Source organism: Dermacentor albipictus, chromosome 3 (assembly GCF_038994185.2).
Source record: "Dermacentor albipictus isolate Rhodes 1998 colony chromosome 3, USDA_Dalb.pri_finalv2, whole genome shotgun sequence".
NCBI classification, from domain to species: domain Eukaryota; kingdom Metazoa; phylum Arthropoda; class Arachnida; order Ixodida; family Ixodidae; genus Dermacentor; species Dermacentor albipictus.
Genome location: NC_091823.1, coordinates 33,316,531 through 33,338,114, shown reverse-complemented (window position 1 = coordinate 33,338,114; position 21,584 = coordinate 33,316,531). Strand labels below are relative to the sequence as shown.

The 21,584-nt window shown below is 41.9% G+C and overlaps 1 protein-coding gene across 2 annotated transcripts in view; it reads right to left on the bottom strand.

Moving 5' to 3' along the window:
* Positions 1–7,469: 7,469 nt before the first annotated feature.
* swm (Zinc finger protein swm) overlaps positions 7,470–21,584 on the bottom strand; it is a 74,653-nt gene continuing 60,538 nt past the window's right edge. For both annotated transcript variants that reach the window (XM_065433270.2, XM_065433278.2), the window contains 2 exons: positions 18,214–18,351; positions 7,470–8,508 (listed from right to left, as the gene is read on the bottom strand). In XM_065433270.2, the coding sequence (XP_065289342.1) occupies positions 8,425–8,508; positions 18,214–18,351 (222 nt within the window). In that variant the 3' untranslated portion in view covers positions 7,470–8,424. The remainder of the gene's footprint in view (positions 8,509–18,213; positions 18,352–21,584) is intronic.

Sequence of the window (21,584 nt, the reverse complement as noted above, 5' to 3'; positions counted from 1 at the left end):
ATCATTTAATGCCTCAAGATGCCTTAATTTTTGGCTGGGTGCCCAGAATGTAACAGGGCTCTCTCTTGCATGCTGTGTACTCGACAAACTTATGTGAAAAACTATATAATTGGCGTCATTATAAAGGTCAGCATCCCAGAAGGTGGATTTCTAAGCAGCCTGACATCTAGCTACCTTGAAATTCAAAGCTGTATTCTGGACTAAGATGCGCTAGTACCGACACAGTAAATAACTAAATTTTGGGCTGCTTACATAAACAATAGCAATTTGGATTTCTGCTGGCCTTGTATTACATAAAAATTCAGAACCCTTGGCACACACTAGCCTCTTTCTGCATGTACTCCAAATAATGGTGCTAATTTTTCTCGTAATCCATTCTACTGAAACGTCGAATTCGCTATATATGTTTTAAGTACCATATGTGCCGAATATCATAGTGACATGGTACCACTGCAAATACTGGAATGTACATAAATGATGCGCACGTCTTGTGCTGTGATGTTTGCATGAAAAGCAGAGTGCTTAATGGTTACTTATTGAAAGACGCCTCATGCTTGTCGAACAAAATGTGAAAGAGCTTTATGAAAGCATTTCATCACGAAGTGTACGTTATCAAAGACAGATGCAGCCTGCAGGCAGCCAAATGGACATATCTGTTTCTTGCAGATTGTTCGCAGTAATTACTTGTTTAGCACCATGCTCGAGTTCAAGAAACCAACACAGGGATAAAAGATGCCATCTGCAACTGGAAAACAAGGTGGTAAAACACCGAGAAAAAGTGGATGCAAATGTTTGCTGGAGCAACTGCTATTCTTTAAAGGGCCCCTGAAATGGTTCAAACAAATTTTGTAGACGCATAGGGTAGAGATAAAGTTAATCATTCGCACCACAATTTGTGTGAGATGTCTCATATTAAGAGAGCTACGGATGATTACAAGTTACCCTCCTCCACAGTCATGCATTTTCTCCTCAACTCGTTTGCCGAGTGATAGGGGCTAAGCTTTGCCTTCACTGGTTCTGCGTCATGATGGCACGTCATGTTGTCGACTCCTGGTTCTCTAGGAGCGAGCGTGTGAAGCCTCTCCAAACTCTCCGCCAGCTGCTTGGCAGTCGACCCCAAGCAAGAGGGTGCGTTGCGAGCGTTCTATCGCAGCGCCGAACGTGTCTGGTAACCGCAAGTGAGCTGGGCATTTTGACGGAACGGTCGAGGCTTAAACTCAAAGTAATGAAGGAACTTTAGCGTAGATGTACCTGATCGGTATCCATGGTCTAGCCACCCATTGGCGCAGCGCTTAACCAGCCAAACAAAGAGCTAATATTGCTCTAACCAAGTGTAAAACATATTAAACATTTACAAAAACAATGTGTTAATGATTACACACCTGCGAAAAATTTACGCCAGCAGCAAAGAAGACTATATTTCGTTGCTGCTACTGTGTGTGATTGAGCTCTGTGCCACCGGGTGGAGGCATAAACTCAAACTAATGAAGGAACTTTAGTGTAGATGTACGTGATCAATACCATGGTCCAGCCACCCGTTGGCGCGGAGCTCAACCAGCCAAACAAAGAGCTAATATTGCTCTAACCAAGTGTAAAACATAATAAACATTTACAAAAACAATGTGTTAATGATTACACTCCTGCGAAAAATTTACACCAGCAGCAAAGAAGGATACATTTCGTTGCTGCTGCTGTGTGTGATTGAGCTCTGTGCCACCAGGTGGCTGCACCGTGCAGACCATTCACATTTGCGCTTCTGCTCATCCCATGAACGATGCAGTCAAACCGCCAAACCCTGTTCCCTTGCGTTTGCGTTTACCTTAATACTGGGCTCACGAAATGCTATTGCGTTAGTAATCTTCCGGTGTAAAGTGACAGCCGTAAATGTGCAAATCCTGGCGCTGCAGCCAGTTCGCTCGTCTGCTGCCTTGCAGAGGGACACGATGCCTCAGCTTGACATATTGCCAGTAGCTACGTTTGCAGTCCACAACGCAACAAAGTCGAATCATAGTGCTCGCGAAAAGACAGACCGACTCTGACTGCGGAACTCTCGTCAAAATGGAGCATGTTGCAACACAAGCTGACGACGCTTGCTGTGTGCCTGAAGTGCTTAAGTGTAGTGAGAAATTGTTCTTGTGCATTCTCTTTCTGCTACTTCCTTTCTATAGAAGCAAATTAACTAACATTCCAACTATTATGAACATCATTTGTTCACCATAAAAGTGGAAAAATTATCAATGACGCGCCCTAGGCAGCCAATTGGATAGCTCGCCCTACCGACGTCGATTGGGTGATTTACGTCATATGGGTAGGGGCGGCTGAAAATTCCACCGAGCAGTGTAGTGCGATCGGCAGCGATGTACATATTTAAAACCTTATAATAAATTACAGGCTTTACGCAAAGCACTTAGATACATCAATTAATGATCAGGACCTACTCTAACGACTCGGTATGTTTGTACAAAATCATCAAAATCGTTTCAGGCTCCCTTTAACATGCATAGTATGCTTGATGCATGAGCACTCTTGCATTCCATTCCCATTAAATTATGACCACAGCAGCTAGGATTCAAACCTGTGACCTTGTGCTCACCAGCAGAACATCACAGTGGGTCACCTCTCTTACAAAATCAAAAATACAGCAGAGAATTTCAAACTTGGAGAAGGTGATGAGATTCTGGTATTTAAATCGTAACAGCAGCAACTGCAATAGCTACAAATGTTGAATGGCAAATGCGCATTGCTGCAACTTCACGTCCGTGCTGAAGCTGTTCTTGTCCAGTGGTAAAGCAAAATCAAATTTCACAGTGTGCGAGTGGTATTCACTCATCCACCAACAGAATAAGTTTGCTGCAGGCCATCATCAAGTTGTATACCACAGCTGGCTTCTTGTTCACAAACTGCATTCACAACTTTGTGGATAAGACGTCTGTTGACTCTGCAACATCAAGCTTTGTTTTAAAAGCGAGGCTTTTCCTTACGAACCTCGCCGTATTTCGTGACCGTGGGAGCTGCGGCCTGGCTGCTATTTTGCTGAATAGGACAACCAATCACAACAGAGCACACATGCTGAGCACGTCGCTGGGTGCCTTGCAGCACCACCAGATGGTGCTTGCATCTGCGCCACCACCGGCAGTGCGGGGGAAAGAAAAAAAAGAACCAGGAAGCTCACCTTCACAAATCCACGGCTGTATGGTAATGAGGAAGTAAACGCTTCTTGCGGATAGAATGGATTTGAATTGCATTTTATATGTATGTGCATGCTGGCTCTGAAACCCTCACGTGCTCAACGCGTCCCACGTACTCGGTAGTAGTCAACAATTCCACTTAAAAAAAGGCTCGGTATAATTTTTGTGTGTATGTGCATGCATATACTCGTGTTTCGACTCTTTATGCACTCAAACAAAGCTTCGCTGTATATAGATTCCAACTCGGATCTGCTGCAATATTTTTTTTAATTGTGCAGTAATCTGTTGTATAACTGATGCTTTTGCTCGACCAGACAAGACCAGACAATGTTTTGTAGTCCTCTTGATTACATAAGGTGGCTAATATAGTCTGGGTTCTAAAAATGAAATAACGGCACCAAATCATACAGCTACTCTCTCTGTACATGTATACATATATAATTTTATACTTATAAGACCATTTAGGTGCACGTTAAAGAACCCCAGGTGGTCTAAATTTCCGGAGTCCCCCACTAACGTGTGCCTCATAATCAGAAAGTGGTTTTGGCATGTAAAACCCCATAATTTAATTTTAATTTTACTTATAAGGCCACTATTTTACCTGAAATATTATTTTGTGCTACATATACGAGTTGAATCTGAGCTGAAGTTGACACTGAAAAGGCACTTTTTCACAAAACATGTTTTTTGGTCAATTTACTAATTGTTGGAGTGGTATCTCATGATCTAGAACAGCTAGAGCCATTATTTTTTTTATTGTGATAGCAATTATATGGACACTATTGGTGCATATCTGCAGCTGTCGTCAGCGTTGCCCTGCTGTTCATCATAAAGTCCAAGTGTGGTAACATTGCAGCTGCACTCCATACGCTTTCGGTGCGTGTGAAAGCGTGCGAGGGTAAGCCGAGAAGGATGGTGGTTTGACCTCCTGCACACAAGGGAGAAAGGCAGGGAGGAAGAGAACACATTGAGTAAGATGCGTTCATGTTTGCCTATGCATGTGCGACACCGTGCTTGTTAGTTTAGTTAATAAGCGAATATTTACAAGCTTATGCGGCCAATAAAGCTACTATTCTTACTTTGTGTTGCTGTCTAATAATTTGTTATCGCAATCGATGCTTTGCTTTCGGGCGAAACTGTAGCATTTCTTTAACATAAAGCTCAATCAGTAATCAGATAGTGCTGGGAGCAAAACTGTAATGTTGTGCCCATATACTTTCAAAATTTGATTTTGTTTTTTTTTCTTCTCAATAGTCATGGTACAGACACTGAACTCTGATCATCTTCTGCAGAATGACTAATTATTATTTGATTTGAAACCTGCTTCAAGCACTGCATATACTGCATATTCTAGTACAGTAAAACCTTGCTGATACATTTTGAAGAAAAAATGCGAGAAAAAGCTTGCTAACCGGGAAAACATATGATCTGAACTCACTAAATAATTTGACAGACTCAAGTGCAGTTGTCATCAATGTAATCTGAAGTGTTGCGCAAATAATTTCAGCATGAAACGCTGACGCATACAGAGCTGGTGGGGCCCGTGGGGACCATGACACATTATTTTTGCGGCTTGGGGCAAGCTTACGTTTGTGCTCCTCAAATTCAGCTTGGGTCAGCAGCTGCTTCAAGCGGAGCATTTTTGTGGGAAATTTGACGTGCCCACTCGGCACTAAAACGTTGCGGCATAAAGTGCGCCAAGCTGGTGTAACCTCGATACGCACATTGTCGTTTTCCTACTGCATGCTGTTTTAAGACTGCAACAGGAAATATAAACGAAATTGAGCTGCTGCGCCACAACAATGCCACCAGAGCGATACATGACCCTCCCTTTGTGCTGCCTGCAGCAGGGAACGGCCATGAATTTGGGTTATCACCCATTAAAAGGCGTGCAGTACGCTTCCAGTGGCACCTATGGCCCACACACTGTGAAACAGATAGGTGAATATGCTTATTGCTATAGGGCTGGTGGCGATAGCGGTGAATGCAGTGTGCAACGACTCGGGAGGAGAATCTTTGGTACCAGAATAGGAAACTTGTGTGCGCGTGGGCGTTTTCATGCGAGATGGGCAGGTGACTATTGTGGGGAAGCCACTGCGGCGGGTGGCTACTGTTGTCGATCGTGCTCGCCTTGCACCTTTTCTCTTGTTTGCATGGGATGTAGCGGCTGGAGATTGTATCATACAATTGTGGTCTGGTGATCCACTGAATGTTGGTGCCGAAAGATTGTGTCTTCCTGTATATGAATCGGTAAAAAGGCTTACCTGTATTGGGTCATTTTTTATGCTCTTGATAGAGAACGTTGGCACCGGGAAATTGTATAAATAAAGTTCTACTATATTTACCTACCCAAAAATATTAGATTTCTGCTGAGCAGTTCTCTCCTACTGTCTCCAGAAACAAGAGTGGTAGCTTTATCTATCTCCTGAACTAATGGATCTACAAGCAAAATTGTCGCATACATATTTGAAATCAGCATGAAAAACTAATGAATAAAGTCTGTGCATTTTTATCATAGTTGGCCATAATATACAGACAATATCTAAACTAGCATGCCCCCTCCATAAGGCCTGCCAATTCACTGTTGCTGGATAAAATTTTGTTCAAAATTCTCTGTGGGTCAGTATACATCACCATGCTGTAAAACGCAAACTGACTGGTCTATTAATAACAAGTGTCTGTTAATCTTAATGAAAGTTGGCAGCAGATATTGTACACTTGTAAGTTCAACCATAGGTAGATAATGCGCTTTGAGCCCAGCACTAAAGTACAAGGGATGATGGAAAATTAGCACAAGTGCTTTGTACCTCTACAAAGCAAGGCTACTGCACCTGAGGTATACATTAACTACCTACCGTATATACCCGTGAAATGGTCGCACCCATGTAAAAGCCACACCCAGAACATTGTAAAAAAAATTCCACCCAATATACATTAAAAAATTATTTGTGTATAAGCCACACCCCTGATTATTGAGAAGGTAGGCAGTTATCTGTGGTGTGGTGCAAGAATTCTGAAGCTTCTTTTTTTTAATTGTCGGCAAAAGAAGTCAGTCATGCCGAGCTTTTGGGTGCCTCCAGGTAGCAAAAGCACAGACTCCAAGGTTAAGCGGTTGTCACCGAGACGCTGCCGTCACCATTTATTCCAGCCAGTAGGTGACATGCTACGGGAATAACCAAGAACAGCCAGAGCCAGTACAAGTGAGTACTGTAGTTCAATAAAGGCAAGTACCACCAAAAATATTTACGAAAAAAAAAAGCATTTTTCTCTGAGAATAGGGGCTGCACCCCTGATTTTGCACCACGAATCTCAAAAAAAAAAAAAAAAACCTGTGGTCGTTACACGAGTATATACACCAGTCTATCTGCAGTACCACTTGTCGCTGTGCCAGGTGCTCCCAGATTGGCTATAGAAGGAAGTTTCAGTGAGCAATGTGCTTTTTTGTTGATCCCGGAAGTTGACCATACAGCACCACTAAGCACAAACATAAATCAGAAGACATAAAGTAAAAAACTTCTTGAGTAAAAATTTAAGGTTGCCATTTCATGGTGTTACGTGTCTGGCTGCACAAGAGAGTATAAGCCTCAAACAAAGTGTACAAGCCAAAGTGATGCCAATACCAAGGCGAGTGGAGAAAACTGAAACGAGAAAATACATTCTAGTTGTACCTAACTTTCTCACTTTCCATTTGTACACGAAAGTACATCCCACACAAAGAAAGTTTTTCACATCATATCACAAAAAGAAAGTGCCATTAGACACCACTTTAATGCTAATGCTTGCATGAGATATGAGCAGGAAAGGTCACTTACCATTGCTAAAGTGCACCAAAATACTTTGTGTTGCGACTTGCATGGGATGCCTGTCACCCTGAAACACAACTACAAAAATTAGCCTGTGTGCTTTTTGAATGTGCTATACTTACAATACCATGCGGTCCATCGCAGCTCCAAACCACGTCAATCTTCATCTTTTGGTTTCTGAATCCAAACTTCTTGTCTTCTGTCTTCGGTGCTTGGATTGAGTTTGAGGGTACGGACGGAGAACAATGTCGGTAATCGAAGCTCCGCCGCAACAGCATTTTTGTTTTCTTTCTTTTTTTTTTCTGTGTGGACCCATAAAAAACTGGCAAAAAGGTGACAAATTTGGCTATTCCACTTTTTTCTTTCTTTTTTTTCAGCACTTCTCTTTTTCTCTCTCTTTCTTTTTTTTGTCTTTGCCTTTTTTGCAGTTGCAAGATCCATACCATGCATGCTGTGTCTCTGTTGCATGTGTAACGTGTTGCATACTGATTGCAATTTTATTTTACGGAAAAAAACTATTTACACACCTTGCCAAGCAAGAAAAAAAGTAAGAAAAACTCATTGTGAAAAGAGTAAAGGAGGAAAAAAACAGCCGAGATTGGGCCAAGATAATCAATTGAACAGCAGAGCGAAAGTTGTCGCTTAAAGGCACTGAATACATATTCAGCAGGACCGGGAAAAAAGAATCCTAAAGCACAGTATGATAACCACCATGCTAGGGCAAATGCACTAGCTGACCTAAACAAACAACGTCACTGCCTTCCATCACGTCAAAATGGCGCAAAGCCGACTAGCATGAAAATAAGTCTAGAGCTCTGTAACCAAGTTATATATATTCAAAATAAAATAAAAACTGGAAGAGAAAAAGACTGTTTCGAACCTTAGCACATTAACTGAAAAAGTTTTTTTTTTTGAAGCAGAAAAGAAAAAACTGAAGAGGTTAATGTTGTATGAAGGTGCGATAACCTAAAACCAGATCCAAGGTATGCATTCCCTCATTAATAACTAAGATGCTACAAGACTCTAGCATCGGGTTCGGAACTGGCCCAAAGAGTTTGCCGAAAACTGCATGGGAAATCAAAGTTGCCTCAGTGAATCCCATGCAAGAATGCAGACAACTAAGGATGGAACGGTGGTGTCAATTACAAATGGAAAAAAAAAAGAGACGGTGAAACTAGCAACATCTACGAATATGCGAGTCACAAACAAAAGAAAAATGAAAACAAAGCTCTGCTTTCACCATGTTGTGTTGTGGCATGTTTGGGTGTACTATTTTGTATGCACAAGATTGTTAAAAAAAAAAAAAAGTGACATACAGGCCACAATATGTACAGAAATACATTATAAATGGAGCGCGCAAGAAAGTTGACAATAAGCGTCACAATAGAAAAAAAAAATAAAAATAAGAAGGATGACAGTTGAAGGTGAGGCCATCATCGTCGCCAGGAGCGAGCTTCGCTGTCTTCCTCTTCTTCATCGTCCACAAGAAGAAGGTCTTCTTCCAAGGCCAGGTTTGACTGCAGACACAATGGAGCGAATTAGTGACAAAATACTGTCTGCTCAAACATAGGCATACACAGTTCTGGTGCAATTGACAACTTTATGCTTAAAATGTAGCAGTGTACAATGTAAATGCACGCTGCCACTTATAAACAAAAATGCTCACTGGTAAATGTGAATGTAAATGCAAGTGGATCAGCAAAATGTATATGTGAAACATTTACATTTGACCAACCGTGCAGGACTTGCTCAAATGAAAGTTTTCATAAAAATGCGCTAAAGACAAAGAGGAAAGGAACATAGATGACAGGACTGTCATATGTGTTCCTTTTGTCTTTGTCTTAAGTGCGTTTTTGTGAAAACTCAATATGAACCAACTCGCCCAAACCAAGGTATTGCTGCTCAAATGATTTTACTTGCACGAGCACATGTGCACTTGATATGAGTGGTAACATTACCAAGGTCCATGAAAGTTTGTTGTCAAGTGAAGTTATACGGAATCACTGTTATGCAGTATGTGTTATGCATGCTGCACTGCTGTACAGTAGTAAGCCAAGGTGATGGTGATAATGGCCATGCACCATGCCTGAGTAATGCGGGTGTGTTCCTTGCAGTATGTTCTGTACTGCTAATAATATTTGATGGGATCTAATGTCCCAAACTATGTACACCCAAACCATAAGACACCATAGTGATGAGATCCAGACCATGGTGCTAAATGACCACAAATGCAACACTGGGAACTTTTGATGACAAAAAAAAAAAAAAAATGTAGGACTTGTTTGTCCTTTGCCTAATCCAAACCATGAACATTCATGAACTAGTCCTTCTCTTTAATTAACAACACACAATAACAAGACACTATAAATACACATCAACACTATATATAACATGTACAGTCAGCAGCAAAAGTCTGTGTACCACAGCACCAGCATAAAATAATTGACAGTCACTTAACTATCTTTACATGATATGAATGCGAAAGCATTAGGACTTGTCTAAGTTATGTTAAATTAGAACTCCACCTTAATCCACTTTGCTCTAATTTGTACCAAACCTTAATTCACTTTAATTCACCTTGCTCTAATCTGTACCAACATTAATCAATCTTAATCTACCTTAATCCACTTTCGGGAGTGGGCCACAGCATCGAACAGACGCAGCGGTTGTTCACAGTACGATATCGCAGAGCGAGCTGCTGCAGGTCCAGTGCTAGGAGTGTCACATCATCACTTGGTCACGTAGGTTTTCTTACCATCCGATGTTAACGCCGGATGCTCGCTGGATTTTCCACTTCGTGGGGCATGTAAGGCTTTCGCCTTAATGTTTTTCTGGTACAACCATGCAGTGTGAAACTGTCTGAATAAATTGCATTGCTCAAAGAGGTGCACACAAATTTACCACTTCATTTCAACCTGCCCTGATGCCTAGGCTGCGAAGAAAAAATTAATATTCGCAACATGTGTGGACCACAGACTGCTGCTCGTGATTGTGCAATGTTGCAGTGGAGGTCTACAGAGATTCGTGAATAGAAAATTTTCGATTACATTATCCATATGTATGCAGCCATATTATGCGGTTCGTCCTTCGCCAAATCCACACCATTCACAAGCACCTCCAGTTGTATGATGATGTGCTCTCACTACTAACAGACCTGCACCCTTCATCGTCCAGAAGTTGGCTTTTGCACAAAGCTTAGTTGCCTAGTTGTTGAGCCAACTGAGATGATGATTAACTGTATTGGCATCCCCTTTGAAACGGGGCAGTGATAAACAGTCACCTAGCCTGCTTGAGTTAATCAGGTATGCTATACATACTTTTCATTCTATGAGTTTTTTATGCATCTCCAGAATCTTTTCTCTCTTCCCCAAAACTTCTCTATCCACCTTGTACCGCTACATATGCCTGTAGCGAATCTGGTCGTATCAATCTCTTCTCTTCTTTTATTACCATAAATACTCCAAATTTCTATTGCTTTTCTCGACAGCTGACTAGTTGACGCTTCTGTCTACTTTAAATCTAAGTGCTTCTGAAAAGTGTACGTTACATACGGGTCTCACTGGTTGTGTACCTTCATATTCCATTACGATGCATTGAGTGGTCTCTGAATTTTTCCTGCAGCATACACATGCCTCATCTTATTGCAAATATTTGCTTCGGTATGTTTTTGTCCTTAGGCAACCAGCTTGAGCCTCGAATAGCAAGGCACTGCCCTTTGTGTTATCATATAGATTTCCCCCTCTAGTTTCTTCACATTCTTGTAAATCTCCATGGTCTTATTTGTTTCCATTATTTGCATCTAATTCACTGTCTGTGTTTGTCTCACTTTCCTTTTTAATACTCCTGGTTGTCTATTTACACTTTCAAATACCCTGTACTTCGTTGCCAACTTTCTTGTGCACTTTAGCTGTCCATTTATTTTTATCCACATTTCTGAGTCTTTCTTCAAAACTAATTTTGTTCTTTGCTTCTTCGACTTCAAAAGAGGCGCAAGCAATGTCAACCACATTGCCTCATTTGTGGTTTTACCATGGGCTCTCAAAGCCAACTGGCCTACCATTCTTTGGTTAACTTCCAACCCTGACAAGCTATAGATTTTAAGCATAGAATGGCATTTGCAAACGTTAGCACTGGCACCATCACTCCTTTTCAGATTGCACGCACCACCTCATATTAGAGTTTTAGCTTGTCCAGTAATCCGGTTAACTCAGGTGGACTGGGCGTTTTACCTGAGAGGCGTAGACATAAACGTGAGCAGCCAGAGCGGTGCAATCACACCTGGTGGCACAGAGCTTGACTAGACAAATGCAGAGCTAGTTAGTGCAGCAACCCAAGTGTATTCTTTTTCGCTGCTGGTCTAAATTTTCGCAGAGCCATAATTGTGTTACGATTCGCTGCTGCCGAAAATTTACATCAGCAGCAAAGTAGAATATTCTTGGTTGACGCAATGTTACCTCTGTGTTTGTCCGATTCAGCTCTGCCCCACGAGGTGACAGCACCTGTCAAGCCACTCACGTTAATGCCTCCCACCCATCCAGTAGTATGCCCAGTCTGCCTGCGCTTCGCAGAACCCCCCCCCCCCCCCCCAATAAAAGTTAAAACTCTCAATTTATTGTAGCCCTGAAGTGCTCTATTGTTTATTATTACTGCATTCCACTTCCCCTTCATTTTCAGATTACCTTTGTGGGTGCTTGATTAAGTATTTCCTTCGTTTATGTATACACCAAAATATTTATGTTGCTGGACTTGAATTGGTACCACGTAATTATGTAAATCTGGGCTTAAGGCCCAGATTTGTCGCTGCTTTGCCACACATTCGCAAGTGCCTGTAGATCCCTTGCATTGTCTGCTATTAGCACTATGTCGTCCACCTACATCAGTCCACGGACCTCCTGTTGCACCCTTTGCCCATTATGAATATAGAATAAATCAAACCCTCATTCACTGTTTTCAAGTCGTCTTTCTATGGCCCTTAACATATGGCATGAACGACAATATAGACAGAGGACATCCTTGCTTCAGTCTTTGGTGAATTTCCACCCGTTCATTGCTTTTATGAACTTCTCATACAATTTCTACTCGGCTGTCTCTATGTATCTCTTTCAGCAGCTCCACGAAATCGTCATTTATGGCTTTGTGCTTGAAACTATCCCATAGCAATGCCCTGTCTATGTTGTCACAGGTTCCCTTAATATCTGAAAATGCTGTCCACAAGGGTCTATTCTGAGCTACTGAAATCTCTATGCAGTGAGTTAGCACAAACATATTATCCTCTAAGTGTCTGCCTGATCTCAACCCATTCTTTACTGTATTTACCCAAATCTAACAAACACCTTTTTTTGCAAGAAAATAGATTACAAAATTACCAGCGCATTACAATTGGATACAAAAGCAAAACTGGGGTCACAACGTTGGCAACAGCCTTCCATCAGAGCTGTCAGACACAGCACTATTGCCATCACAAAATGGTGACAGAGCAGTTTTGTAAAAGTTGCTGTCTGTTCATTTTGTGCTCCACTACGATTTTGAGTGGTATTTTCAGCCAATAACTTTCGGAGGTACTATCACTTTCGTTAAATTTCGAGCAACTCTGCACCAAATTAGTTGGCATAATTGGCCACCATGTTTCTGGCGCTGTACCAAGCTCGCTATGTGCGTACAGTGCCAGGAACGCTGTCAGATGCATACTTCCACAAGTCCGATGCGGAGACTCGTGAAAGTGATAGTACTATCTTTGAAAGTGATTGCTCGAGAATACCAAAATACCACCCCTGTTTGTTTGGTATCTGCAGCCAATGAAGCGCAAATGGTGACCATGAAGCAACGCTTTCATTATGAAAGCTCATTAAAGAATGTTTCCATTTTGCAAAGGTAAATTCTGCCCACCCCGTTTTTTCTGATCACAAATGTGGGGACATGCTATATTTTTATGTTATAAATCGGGTCTGTGTTACATTCAGGTGCATATTACATTCAAGCGCACTTTCTTTTTCCTTAAAGCAAGCAAAAATTGGGCGTGCGTTAGATACGAGGGCGCATTAGAATCGGGTAAATACGGTAGTTCCCCTAGTATATCACTTTTCTGTACCCACTCTGACAGACAGACAGACAGACAAGAAACTTTGACAGTTCTAATTTTATGGCTTGCATTGCCATTGTATATAGCACCGACATCACTATAACTGGCCTTACAGGCTTGTCTTATCCTTATCACCTTTGCCTTTGTAGACAAGGTTCGTCTTGCTTTCACGCCATCCAACCAGAATTTTCTTCATTTTATTCACTTGCTCTATGGCATTACTTAGCAGTGCCTTGCTCTTCAGACCCAGGTGTTTGATTAGCTGTTTTGGGATTGCATTGGATCCTGTGGCCGTGGTGTTCGGGACATGTTCTGCTTTTTTCCAGTAAGTGTTGTGCACTAAATTTTGATCTCTCGGGCTGCTCTGTTGTTGCTGGATCTGTTTGAGTTGGACCTATGCTTTCTTTCTTGCTGAAGTTATCTCAAATAAAGTCTATGATGTACTGCAGCACATTGTCTCCTTTGAAGGTGTTACTATTTTCATCCTTTAGAACCGTTTGAGAATTTTTAGTTAAAATAAAATAAATTATGGGGTTTAACGAGCTGAAATCACGATCTGATTATGAGGCAACCATAGTGGGGGACTCCAGATTAATTTTAACCACTTGGGGTTCTGTAAAGTGCACCTTGTGGGCACGCTTGACTCTGACGTGCCCCCTGATGTCTTCCCCGCATGGCTCCCATGTCTCCTGTAATCCGGCTTCTCCCCGTAGCTAATCACTGGCAGCGGTCGATGTGGTTGCAACATAATATGAGAATGGCGTGAGTGTTGCGCTGCTAACACTGCCTGATGGCGAGGGTAATCGGGCATGACAGGGAGGAGGCTCTTGCTCTTGGGGCCTGGAGTCGGCAAGTGGTGCAGATGCTCCGTGCGTTAGGCAGCCCATTTCGCGGGACACTGGAATGGACCAACACGATCGTTCGTGGGACCGTACACATGAATAGCCGTCGTTGTCTTGCACGGGGGTGATCATATTCGCTCACTATCCGGCTGCTGTGAGTCGGACTTCCTAGATTTGTCATGCGCCCATCAGAATGTTCTATATGTTTGCGAATCGGCTAGCAGGCATTAGTGTATGAAAGGTGCAATAAATGCCCTTGTGATTGTTTGCACTGCTGTGTTGTTGTTCCTTTGTCTCAAGAGCACGTATGAGATCCCACATTCTAAACCTAAGCGCACTGTTTTTTCATTTCGTCCTACATCGAAATGCGGCTGCCATAGCCAGGATATGATCCCACGACCTTGTGCTTAGCAGCACAACACCAAAGCCAGCCACTAAGCAACCACGACGGGTGAATATTTAGTTGTAGCTCCGAGTGCTCTTACATGGTTCCAGAATCTTTTTGGTGCACCTTTGTTCCTTTTGCGAATGCTATGCACCCAATGTTCGCTTGTGCATTAAATTTTTTATTGCACGAGTTCACTCGCAACCCTTTTAGTTTCTCAGTGCTTGTACCATCTGTTAGGCAACTCTTCTTGTGTAATTCCAACTTTTTGCCTTCTCAATGATCCCTAGATGCTTGCTTCCACTCTACTCTATAGCTTGCTTTATTTCCTTGTTCCACCACTTGCACAGTTTCCTCTTTCCAATACAACAATTTTTGTTGTGCCTGTTTGTCGTATTTTGCAGGGTGGGTTTTCTTCTTTCTTTTAGGGAAGGAGGGGAGCGGAGGTGTGCTCAGAGGTCTATTCTGCAGGAAACATGGATTGTTACAGTGACATTTAAATAGTTTTTTTTTTTTTTGCTAAAGAAAATCCCGGTTATTTATACACACTGAATGGTTATGCTAAACCTAAAATAAATAGAGATGAATGGCGTAAGCTACTTATAAACCTCACAGCAATTCAGTGCACATCACTTAATTTAACATCGAGAAATGTTAAAGAGAAATGGAAAACACACTACGTATTGCATATGCCTTCCATGGTTTTTTGGCAATGATGAGAGCTTGGGAGGTGCGCAAACATGCATTTATATTGCAGTGAGCAACATTGTGCCATTTTCCGATTACAAGATTACTGGCACAATACAAAGCAATCTAATCTTTAGCGTTATACTACAGTAGACTACTACATAGTTTTGTATAATAAAATCATGACATGCATAACGACATGCATCATAAATCATGTCATGCATGTCATGACACGCATGACAACCACCAACAGCAGCTTTTGCATGCAGTAGATCAATTCTGTGATGCATGCACTCATGGATGATGCTGTACTTGCAAGTTGTCCATACTGCTAACTGCATCAGTTAGTTCCCACACCTCCGGATCGGGCCATTACACGCAAAAGCCATCATTCATGTCCTAAGAATTAGGGCCCAAAAACACTTGCTGGGTTTTACAGCACAGATTAGTGCCCTCACTTATAGCACCAGCGATTATCAGAAAAAAGCAGTGGACAATAGCGTTGGACACCTGTTTGCCTGTTACTATCAAAAGATCTGAGCTCTGTGACAATGTGCTATCAGTAAGGTTTCAATACTTCAATGTGGTCCCAAGAGATACAAATTAGCCAGGCATTACTGTGCGAGCCTACTACAACATTTATGTGAGCTGCCATCGTCTCTGCTATCCAGGGGCAACACCACATATCAGAAATCAATAAAACATTCAACACCAGTGATGTTTTCCAAATATAAGCATTTCTTTTTCACTGAAAAAAATTGCCTTTAATAGTGTTGTTGTAGTTTCATCCCAACCTAACCAAGGTGGCTCACCCACAGCTGCATATAGGGGAAGGCACGTGGTGCACATCGCTGGCAGTAATTTTGTTCATACCCAGAAGCCAGGGGCTGCACTAATAATCCTGCAATGTTTTATTTTTTTATCGCAAGCAGCTAAGATTTTATGTCACACCTCTTTTCTTTTACTGAGGGTGACACAGACAGGCAGAAATACAGACTGGTCACCATACATTTCAATGGGCCCAAACTTTCATTACATCGATTCTAAAATTGGCCTTTTCCGGATAATTTAAACTTTACTGGTCAGCATACATTCACACACCTGACCCCAGTGGTGACCCCACCTGCAACCCCTTTAGTGATACTCCTGTATTGGCAGAGCTTAGAGGACAGTGAATTCGTCAAACATACACCATCTCCTGCTGCAAACACCTGTTCTCGGCCTACCATAAAAAATATTTGAGCGAAAACGGTAGCTCACAATGAGTAATTAGACTATGTACCCAATCATACTGCATGCTTTTTTTTCCAATAAAATTGGTCCAAGAATTACCCACGTGGTGCAATCAGGTAACAAAACCAAAAACCGCATTCGCAATAGCCTACTGTCAGAGCCAGTGTCATTGCCATCAAAAGATGACGACTCTTAATGCATAATGGTGATGACATGCTGGTTTCAGTCTTTGGTTATGAGGGCTCATCCTGGACAACTTATATTACATTCTAAGCTAGCGGCAATGAGTCACATCACATGTTTTTGCTGTCCCAGAGAATTGCATGCATTGCAGGATGAACTAGCGAAGTGGTTAGTCCAGCCAAGAGCAACCATCACGTTTGTGATTGTTGTAGAGTCGTTGGAGAAATGGAGAATATCAAACACACAATGGACCGTTCAGAGGAGATGTTGTGATTCATAAACAGCTGTTTAAGTGCTCTCTGAGAGTTACGACAATAAATATAGATGTAAATAAATTTATTCTCTGAAGGTAAACTTTGTGTGTTCCAGCTTTCTCTTATTGCCAGAATTAGAGGCATGTTACAGTTGAATGCACATATAGTCTCTACTTTGTTTAGGAGCTCTGACGTCATTTTTGTGTTAGTTTTCTACTTTGAACACATACAAAGTAAGTGCACGTTGGACTTGAGGGTGTGTTACAATTGGGCAAGCACTGCTAAATGAATCAACCCTGTGTGTAGGCATATTTTTATTCTAAGCCTGTAGCTTAATTTGACGCAGCGGATAATTTGGCCAATACTGTTAGTCCCATTAGGGTCGATGTCAGTCAACTGTACCAGGAGAATACTCTATCGAAATAAAGTATGACCGACCACAATTAGACCAATTAGACAATTAGACCAGGTATACTTACAGCATAATGCATATACAGTCTACGCTAGCTACAACGGACCCGTGTACAAAACAGACTTTCGGATATAATGGACTATATTTCAGCACTAATTTGTTCTACTTACTTTATTAATGCAACGAAGTTCACTTTTAACAGACTGCATTACAACGGACTATCGGCTACAGCGCATGAGATTAGTGGCAATTTTTGTGAAGATCGGGCGTACAAAATGAACTTTTTCCTTGTCGACATGGGCTGGCAATTGACTTGCGAGGGTCAGCCAACGATTGTGGCACAGTATCTTGCACGCCAGGGAGGGAGGAAAGCGGGGCGGAAGCATGCCATCTTTCGTGCATGAGGCACAGAAGTGGCTGCTGTTAACGGCACGGCTACACGGTCATCGTACCTTGAAAGCGATCTGCAATGCGGACAAAGTGCGGGCCCACGCGTGTGCCGTATCTTGAAAGCGATCTGCGATGTGGGCAAAGTGTATGCCAGCACGGGCGCTGTATCTTGAAAGCAATCTGTGATGTGCACAAAATGCCAGCGTCGGTGGCTTCGTATGCGCTCTGCTTTTGATGTCTACTTTTCGTTGAAGCGAGAGACAGCTGCTGCTGCCGTGCTTATCTTGCTTAATTTGCTATCGCAGTCGATGCTTCGCCTTTCGGGTGAAACTGCGACTTTTTCATTTTTTTTTTTTACTTTGGACGTTCGTCACTCACTCTTTGCAATAAAGTTGTTAGACACTACGACGAAAGTTTTGGAAGTGAAGCGTCTCGAATATTACGGACATTTTTTGTCGGATTATCAAGGTCCGTTGCAGTGAGAGTCGACTGTACATAAACAGAGTCTGTGAAACACGGAGGCATGATAAAGCAATGAATGATAGAAGCTTCATTATCTGCCCACTTGGAACTGATGCGCTAACTGCATTACGCACCGTCTGTAGAACTGGCATGTTACCATCTCCTGCATTGTGTGCATTCTATTCATGCATGTGAAGAAAGTCTGAGAAACCAGGAGGCACCTGCTCATCTTAATGTTTGGTACAATAAAAACCTGCCTCCTGGGGAATATGTGGAAACAGTTGAGGAATCTAACCTCATCATCTGCTGCCAAGTCATCCTGAGTCAGGTTTGAGGCTGATGCAGAATCACTCGTAGAAGCTGTCCGTGATGGCTCTTTGAACCATGCCCACTGCAACGGCCTGTTCTTGAACTCGCACCCTTGAGACACACCCTGTGCAAATACAAAGGAGCCAGTGTTTTTCACCAGTTCACCACCATGCACGCACAGCAACGTTCTTTTGCACACCTTGGCCGCTTCAGGTGACAATTATTTTCTGTCCATTGAAAATTTGGTTTCACCAAATTTCTTGCATCTTCAGAAACATTAAGAGCGTACTGCAGTAGAACGGACTCGGAATTCTTGATTGAATTTTGTTAAGTTTACAAAATGCAGACCCTATGTGTGAACTCACAACAGGGTCATTCCATGCCAAGTCAACCAGAGTTTTTTCAATTGTCACAAATATAGCTGAAAAAATTTCTACATGTTTGTTGAAGTTCAGAACTCATTCTCCCGATTCATTTTTCTTCCCAAAATGTTCTAGCAGTTTGTCGAAAATGTATTGCTCTTGCCCAGCTGAGCCAGAAGGCATCAATCAACATTCTTTTTCAAGGGCACATTGCATGATCCAGTTATTCAAATGGTGTGTTTGGAAAGACAGTGAAGTAATGTGACTGCCAAAATAACCAATATTTCAAATATTTGAATACTTTGGGTGCTTTGGCACCGGCAAAAGCCAATAAAATTGCATGCAAAGTTTGAATTTTTTCTTAAAAAATATATCTGATATAGCTCTACATGCCAACTATCATGTGAGAAGTTAAAAAATGTATTATTTTTTTAATGAAAAAAATTATCTTTTAAAATGTTCGTAAGTGGATTGTGCAGACAGCATAAATATATGAAGTCTTGCCATCAAGCAAGGAGAGACTGTTAATAAAATGAGCCGGAGAAACTGTTCAACAAACTGTGACTGGCTTTTTAAAAAAAAATAATATGAAGACATGCGCTGCAGCCTGGACTCTTTTTTTTTTTTCTTTCCATGAATGCGAAATGTGGACGTCAACCATGTCTGAGTACATCATCCTGAACAGGGGACACGTTCAGGCTGTCGAACAGTGGTAACGTGCCACGCCAGAAGACTTTGTTCACGCTCGTGTAGGCTTTCACTTGCAATTATGAAGGTGTCTTCTACTTGCATTGTCTTATGACAGTCTTTGGGTTCCAAGGAGCAGGGCACAAAGTGTCCTGCCCCCTGTATGCTGCACTGTATTGCATGATGCAGTGCATGTTGATACGCAGCACTGTATAGCAGTGCAACATATCTTTTCAAATACTTTGCACAAACGATATCAGTGCTCTTTCTGGATTTACTAGCTACTTAAGTGCAAATATTTGTTTTTATAAACTGCCCGAAATGTACATTTTAACTCTGCAGTATTCTCTCACGAATTTGACACTTCGTGATATTCCATGTGCACTGGCTGTAGTGGTTTACCTGGCACACACCAAGCACAAGCCGCATTGCGTTAGAGCGTGCATCTCTTGTCAACAAAACACAGACCATGACAACGTTTCTCTGTCATTCATGTTGCAGACGATGCTAGGTTTGTTGTCTGCAACCCAGGCTGGCAAGACCGGTCATACTTTGGAGAGAAGGCGGTGCTGACACAAAAATTCAAAAAAGAATTTTTCGCGTTTAAGTTATAATATATTTTTGTAACTTGTCACATGAATAGTAGACATGTAGAGCTATCTAACGATATATCACATATCTTTTAAGCCAACCACCAAAGCTACTTATTTTACTTTGAACACGAGGCATTTTGTAAAAAATTATAACTTTGCAGTTATTTTTCATGCGACCATCTGAACCTACAAAGTTTCAAATATTTTTCAGCTATGCTACATTAACCAGGCTGCCAATTCTATATTTAAGTTGTGGCTTCTGGATTTTCTCGTGTTCCGAGAAAAAAATTTCTAACTTTGCGATTTTACCGGCCTTTCTGAATGCCAAAGCACCCATGTGTTAAAATATTTAAAATATTGGTTATTTTGGCAGTCACATCACTTCAAAGTCTCGCCATATACGTCACTTAAAAGACTGGACTAGACAACGTGCCTCTGAAAAAAAAAAAAAAAAGTCGATAGGTGCCTCTGGCTCAGCTGGGCAAGAACAATAAATGTTTGCCAAAATGCTAGAAAACTTTTGGGAAGAAAAATAAATGGGGAGAATGAGTTTCAGACTTCAACAAACATAGGAAAATTTTTTCAACAACTATATCTGTGGCAGTTGAAAAAGCGTAGGTTGATTTCGCATGGAATTACCCTGCAGGAACGTCAGACATGACATCATCAACCATTCCATGTCCAGCATACTTTAAAAGCACCCGCCCTTCACTTGAAAAGTGCCCATTTACCAAATATGCAGATAAAGTGAAATCCCAATTATGCAACTGCCTCAGGACCATGCGAAAACGTTGTACAATCTGGGCGTCTTATAATCCAACCAACAAAAATTACGTCTATAGTACATGGTTTTGCACAACGGAGTTGTGAGGAGCTTCAATTTAAACTACACTTGAACCCATTTATAACATACTAGATAGCTGCACGAAAAGTGATCGGTGCATCAGTAGTTCGTTATATGTGGACTTGCCCTTTAAAATGCGCACTAATTAACGACACTGAAGCTGGCGGCAGCAGTTGCGATTCGGCACAACTTAGGTCCAAACATCGTACTTTTATTATCTTACTTTTTGTTCCTGTCATTTTGCCGCATCTAGCTGAAAGATTCTGTTAAAAATGCCATCTGAAGAACGGAATGCAGCGTTGTAGCTCTTTCAAAATGGTGCCCGGCCAGTTCCGATCACATGCCACTTTGAGACTACCAAGTGCAGTTGCCGCCATTTTTTCTTCGAGGGCTTGTTACATATTTTACTACCAGTAGGACACGAGTGGATTCCAAACATGATAGCGAAGCGTTCTAGTTGGCTGGAAACAGAAAATGCTGTGGCACGCTGGCATTTTGTAAATGTCTTGCCTTTACGGCTGCAGTGTCAACTGCACACGTGCCGAGAGGCGTGAAGTTACATTTTCTATGTCACTTCTGCCAAAAAAGTATGAAGTTTGAAAAGTATGTTTATCGGCAATGATGCAAACGAAGCGTCGACGAACCACGACTTTCTGATAATGGTGCATAGCAACGTCCCCCGACTCTAAATGAAATTGCCGCTATCCTGACCTCCCGAGATTGCATACGGTGCCACATGGAGAAATGTACAAAAACTAAAATGCTGCCATCATGAGGCCATGTCCGCTATTGTGCCTTGCTCTGAAACATGCTAGAGACATGCCTTGAAAGCATGGCCACCCTAGCATGGTTGAAAGAGTTGAAAGCGAGT